Consider the following 5,366-nt stretch of genomic DNA (forward strand, 5'->3'; position numbering starts at 1 on the left):
TGATTCAAAGTTTCAATCTTTCATAAAGTTTCTGAGGAAAAATCTGCTTATTTTCCTAGCAGGTTTCAATGGTTTCTTTTTGAGGGAGTTGGTGCCACATGTTCTAAGGTTTGAACTTTTAATGACAGCATTTGGAAGGGTTTTGGGTCAGGTCGGGTTGAATTCTTATAATTTTTTTGGCATTGACTGGCTTTGGATATTGATGAAATGAAAAGGGGTCCTTTATCTGCTTGTGATAATGCCTATGATACAAGGAAATATGGGTGGCAAAAGAATTCCTTGTTTGATATTTTTGGTAACTTTGCTTTGTATTTCATTGGCAATCATTTTGGATTATAGAAGTGCTGCAGAAGAAGCATTTCTTAATGTATTAGTTGATCCATCAACTGGGGAGATCAATGAAAATCGGGTAAAAAGGAAATTTCTCTACTTTCATTAGCTCTTTAACTTCAATTCATTTGCTTTATGTGATTTGTTTTTTGTTTAAATTAATGTCCATTGCCTTGAATTATGATTTGTTTATTGCTTTAGCCTTTTATTGTTGGGAGGGTAGCAATGGTTTAACATGTTTAATGAAACCTTTGGAATTATGCTGGTTTTCTTTGTATAATATGTAATGATCTTTAGTGATTAATTAGAGGTTTTAAAAGTAGATTTCGAAATTTCGGTATTGTTTATATATTTGGTATGTTTTTTAAGTTGTTTGCAAGCATTCAAGATTGAAAAATGTCAGTGTATTGTTCGAATGCATTGAATTGAAAGATAGGCTGGAAATAGAGTTCTTTTTACAATCCCAATAGCTAAAATTTTGAAAAAACCGAGAGACATTACGTATTCGAGTTTTCGAGTACATACAGTATATGTTGAAATTAATGATCTTTATAATAAGTAGTGTATTGTTGACCTATTTGGCATGTTTATGAGTTGGTTGGAAGTAGGGCAACGGAAAACTGACATTAGAGTGTAGTGTGTACTAATGCATTGATATATGTATGTTGGAAATGATGTTCTTTCACTAAGCCGAAAGCTAAACTTTTGAAAACCGAAAGAGGTATTTGGTATTCGAGGTGCACTCCTACTTGTCTTCAACCATGTTGTTTCATAATGTTTTTAAAACTTATTGAGTGTATACAAGAAAGATCAATAAAAAGTTCATGGTTGAATAAATATCATATTTACGGATGATAGTGGCATTGGATATTGACAACATAGATTAAAGGAAATGTATGTTAGGAAGTGGGAAGTGAGTTTTGTTGCCGGTTGCTAAAACATTGTATAAATTGTTTGCTTGCAGGTGGGATTGTTATGGATAAATTGCAGACAAGATTTGAATGATTTACTGTATGCTTTTGTAGACCCCAAATTACGCCGTCTAGAGGAAATACTCTCCAATGTTATCCATACGGCGGGTTACTCATCGGCAAAAGAAAACATTCGGAACTTGGTTAATATTCGCCATCCCGAGTTAAAGCATGTTCTTTCTAATTGCATAAGAAATAATCATCTTATATTCCAAGCATCTGAGGAAGATAGTAAGCCTTCGTACACCAGATATGTCAAGTTATTATTTCGCAGGCATGATGTTCCTAGAAGGATTTTAGGCTCTAAGAACACTGAAGAAGCCCCTGACTCGGACTTAGGCCCATCACCATCACCATCCCCATCATCATCCCCATCTCCATCTCCATCATCATCACCATCATCATCCCCATCGTCATCCCCAAATCTGGCCCCAGCCCCTTCTGATTCCAAAGTTCCCGAATCTGAAGCTGCTGATTCCAAAGCTCCTGATGTTAGGCCAACTCCATCAAAACGTCCACCATTTTCACTCCCTCCACCAGTTCCTACACGTTCTAACCAACATCCACCTCCAGTACTTAGTCCTCAGAACAATTCACATCACGATGAAGGTCATTTGGAAGAAAAAGGAACTAGCTTGAGAACACTTATTATTGCTTGTATTGTGACTGCATTAGTAACAGCCATGGCTGCATTGTTGTTCCTCTCTTTATGCTCCCGTAAGCAAATTAATAAGAAGCCCATCTCCGGCGGTATATACTTTCCTCCACACTCCTGTTATATTGAAACTTTTGGTAAATTTTTTATCATTTTTTTATGGGTTCTTCTCATGCATATGCTTTTATATCTAATGCAGGAGAGATAGGTAACGCATCAAACGAGCATAAGGATTCAACTGATGACAGTATTGCTCTAGAAATTTCGTCGGACGGAAAGTCATCACTTGGAACTGTTGATGTTGCTGGTGCTTCTGCCACTGCCACTGCCACTGCCGCTGCCGCTGCCGCTGCTGGTGCTGGTGCCAGTTCGGGTGCCTCCAAAGCCTCAGCTGAATCTTCTGCTACATCAGGTGATACTAATTCGGTGGTACCTCAGCCTGCAGGAAAGGCAGGAACTTCCACAGCTGCCGTACCTCTGGTGAATGGTCTTTCTGGTGGAGTGGATGCTGTCCCTTCTGAACCTCCTAACCAGGTTGGAGCCAATTCTCCACCTGCACCAACTGGTTCTGCCAATGTACCCCGACCTCCTGGACCTCTGTCACCACCTAAACCTCCCACTTCTCCTCCTAAGCCACCTCCACCAGTGCCCCCAGGTCCCAAGGTGCCTAAACCGCCAGGTGGACCACAACATTCAAATGCTAAATCTGGTGATGGATCGAGTGCAGCAGGAAATGATGCCAATACTTCTAAAGCCAAACTAAAGCCCTTTTTCTGGGATAAAGTTGCAGCCAAGCCAAACAGTGCAATGGTCTGGGATCAGATCAAAGCTGGATCATTCCAGTATGTATCAAATTCCCTACTTGTTTTTTGCTTTTGACTTTTAATGCCGATACATCAGTATGGAATAGACTCAATACTGCTTTTGCAGGTTCAGTGAGGAGCTGATTGAAACTCTGTTCGGGGCGTCAGTTCAAAAAAACAAGAAAACTGATAAGAAAGAGCCATCTGCACAGGATCAGGGACCTCAGTATGTTCAACTCATTGAACCCAAGAAAGCACAAAATTTAGCAATCCTTTTGCGGGCATTGAATGTAACCACTAAAGAAGTATGTGATGCACTTCGTGAAGGTGATTTCTCCTTTATACATCCTTTCAAAAATGAGCTTCCGAGCAAATTTGTAAGCATTTTTACCGGTTTTTGATCCTTGAAAGTAGCACTAACATCCAGTGTCCATAGAATCTGGAAATCTTCTATAGAGTTACCTACCCTCTAAACTGATAAAGAATGTGATTACCATATTTTATATATCTAGTGTAACTAAGATTATGCTAATGTTTGAAAATATCAAACGGGAATATTTTTTTGCAGCTAACCATACTCTTAGGACCGTGTTTCTTTTTTAGTAACAGAAAAAGAGATAGTACTAATGTGTTAAGTTTCCAATCATGATATTCTAATATGTTCATTTGATACCAGGAAATGACCTCCCAGTTGAATTCCTTCAGACATTATTGAAGATGGCACCAACATCCGATGAAGAACACAAACTTAAAACATTCAGTGGTGAATTTTCCCAACTCGGTCTGTCCGAGCAATTCCTAAAACAATTGCTTGACATCCCTTTTGCTTTTAAACGAATAGAAGTTCTGATTTTTATGTGTTCTCTTAAAGAGGATGTTTCTGCCACTAAAGAGTCCTTCGAGACATTAGAGGTTGGTCATTAGATTTTAAATTTCATGACTTGCATGATTTTATACAACGAATGTCATGCATCGGAAATATATTTTAAAAAGTTAACAAAATGTGAATCGAGGATGTCTTTTGGCAGGTTGCTTGCAAGGATTTAAGAGGTAGTCGCCTATTCCTCAAGCTTTTAGAAGCTGTTCTCAAAACCGGAAATCGCATGAACGATGGGACATTCCATGGTGGTGCAGAAGCTTTCAAGCTCGATACGCTTTTGAAGTTATCGGATGTTAAAGGAGTAGATGGAAAGACCACACTATTGCATTTTGTTGTCCGAGAAATAATACGTACTGAAGGTTTGAAAGCTGCCCGTGCTGAAAGAGAAAGTGAAAGTTTTAACAGCTTAAAATCCAACGATATTCTCGAGGATGTTTCCCATGATCCAGAAGACCACTACCACGACCTTGGGTTTAAGGCGGTTTCACATCTGAGTAGTGAACTTGAAAATGTCAAGAAAGCTGCAGCCATTGATGCCGAAAACTTAACAGGAACTGTTATCAAACTCGGCCATTCACTCCTAAAAGCACGTGATTTCTTGAACTCGGAGATGAAGGGTTTGGAGGAGGATAGTGGTTTCCAAAAAGCATTAAAGAGTTTGGTTGAGAAGGCTGAGGTTGAAGTCAAGTCATTGATCGAGGAAGAGAAAAGAATCATGGAGTTGGTAAAGAACACCGGCAATTATTTCCATGGAAACGTTAAAAAAGACGAGGGTATACGCTTGTTTGTTGTCGTACGGGATTTCTTGGTAATTTTGGATAAAGTGTGTAAAGAGCTTAGAGACAAGCCGAAAATATCACATAAAAAGGAGGGGTCTCATGCATCATCTTCCTCCGGCTCCAGTATTGGATCACCTTCTCCCGATTGCTGAGCGGAGGGTGGAAGATTATAGTTCTTCGTCAGATGACGATAATTAATAGTGTTCGTTTGAAGAAGGTATGCTGTTTTTACCTTGCTACATTATATAGCGAAACTTAAAACCAACACAAATACGTGTTCCATAAGTCATATTTGCTTGTGAGATCTCTAAGTTCTGTTTTAATGTTATGTTGGCAAATTGATCAAGATGGAAAGGGCACCAAAGCATTGTTCTTGCGGTTTTTCAATGAACTGAATACATCTAAAGTACCAATGGAAAGAGGATAAACGAATGGCATTGCTCTTCAATGCTATATTTCTACAGAGCTGACATTGCCTACGTGTGGTTGAACTTCCTTTGGTATCGTTTTCGTGGTTCTTGTTGATTTTCCCTTGTCAATGCAATATACAATTATAGTTAGACTTAGATATAATGATGCCTCCATTTTTATTCTTAAAATTGTGATTCTTTGTTAATAAATTCTTTTTTCATAATTTTGATCTGAAAGTGTTGACATCAGAAACTCCTTTACCGTCTATAGATTGTAGATGGAAGAGTTTTTGTTATCTATGATCCCGGTCTCCGGTCGGTCATTTCTTGTTTCTGTTGTTTTGGGTTAGGATTTTTTCAAGTTTGGATCATTTTGGGTTCGGGTTATTTGGCTTCGCTAGTGAGATCATTTTGGCTTTAGGTGATTTCTAGTCATTTCAATTTATTTGTTCAAATTATTTCTACTTTTGTGTCATTTTCAGCTTCGGATTATATGTTTCTTCAGGACCTGTAGTGTCGGGCTGCACCAATCTGCAAA

At 38.6% G+C, this 5,366-nt stretch overlaps 1 protein-coding gene across 1 annotated transcript; it reads left to right on the forward strand.

Moving 5' to 3' along the window:
* Positions 1 to 259: 259 nt before the first annotated feature.
* Positions 260 to 4,995, forward strand: LOC105768263 (formin-like protein 5). Its single transcript, XM_012588097.2, has 6 exons — positions 260 to 409; positions 1,295 to 2,051; positions 2,156 to 2,798; positions 2,887 to 3,086; positions 3,436 to 3,671; positions 3,788 to 4,995. The coding sequence occupies exons 1-6, from the start codon at positions 260 to 262 to the stop codon at positions 4,568 to 4,570; spliced, it is 2,769 nt and encodes a 922-aa protein (XP_012443551.2). The 3' UTR covers positions 4,571 to 4,995.
* Positions 4,996 to 5,366: the final 371 nt, after the last annotated feature.

This window comes from Gossypium raimondii, chromosome 5 (genome assembly GCF_025698545.1).
Source record: "Gossypium raimondii isolate GPD5lz chromosome 5, ASM2569854v1, whole genome shotgun sequence".
Taxonomy (NCBI): Eukaryota; Viridiplantae; Streptophyta; class Magnoliopsida; order Malvales; family Malvaceae; genus Gossypium; species Gossypium raimondii.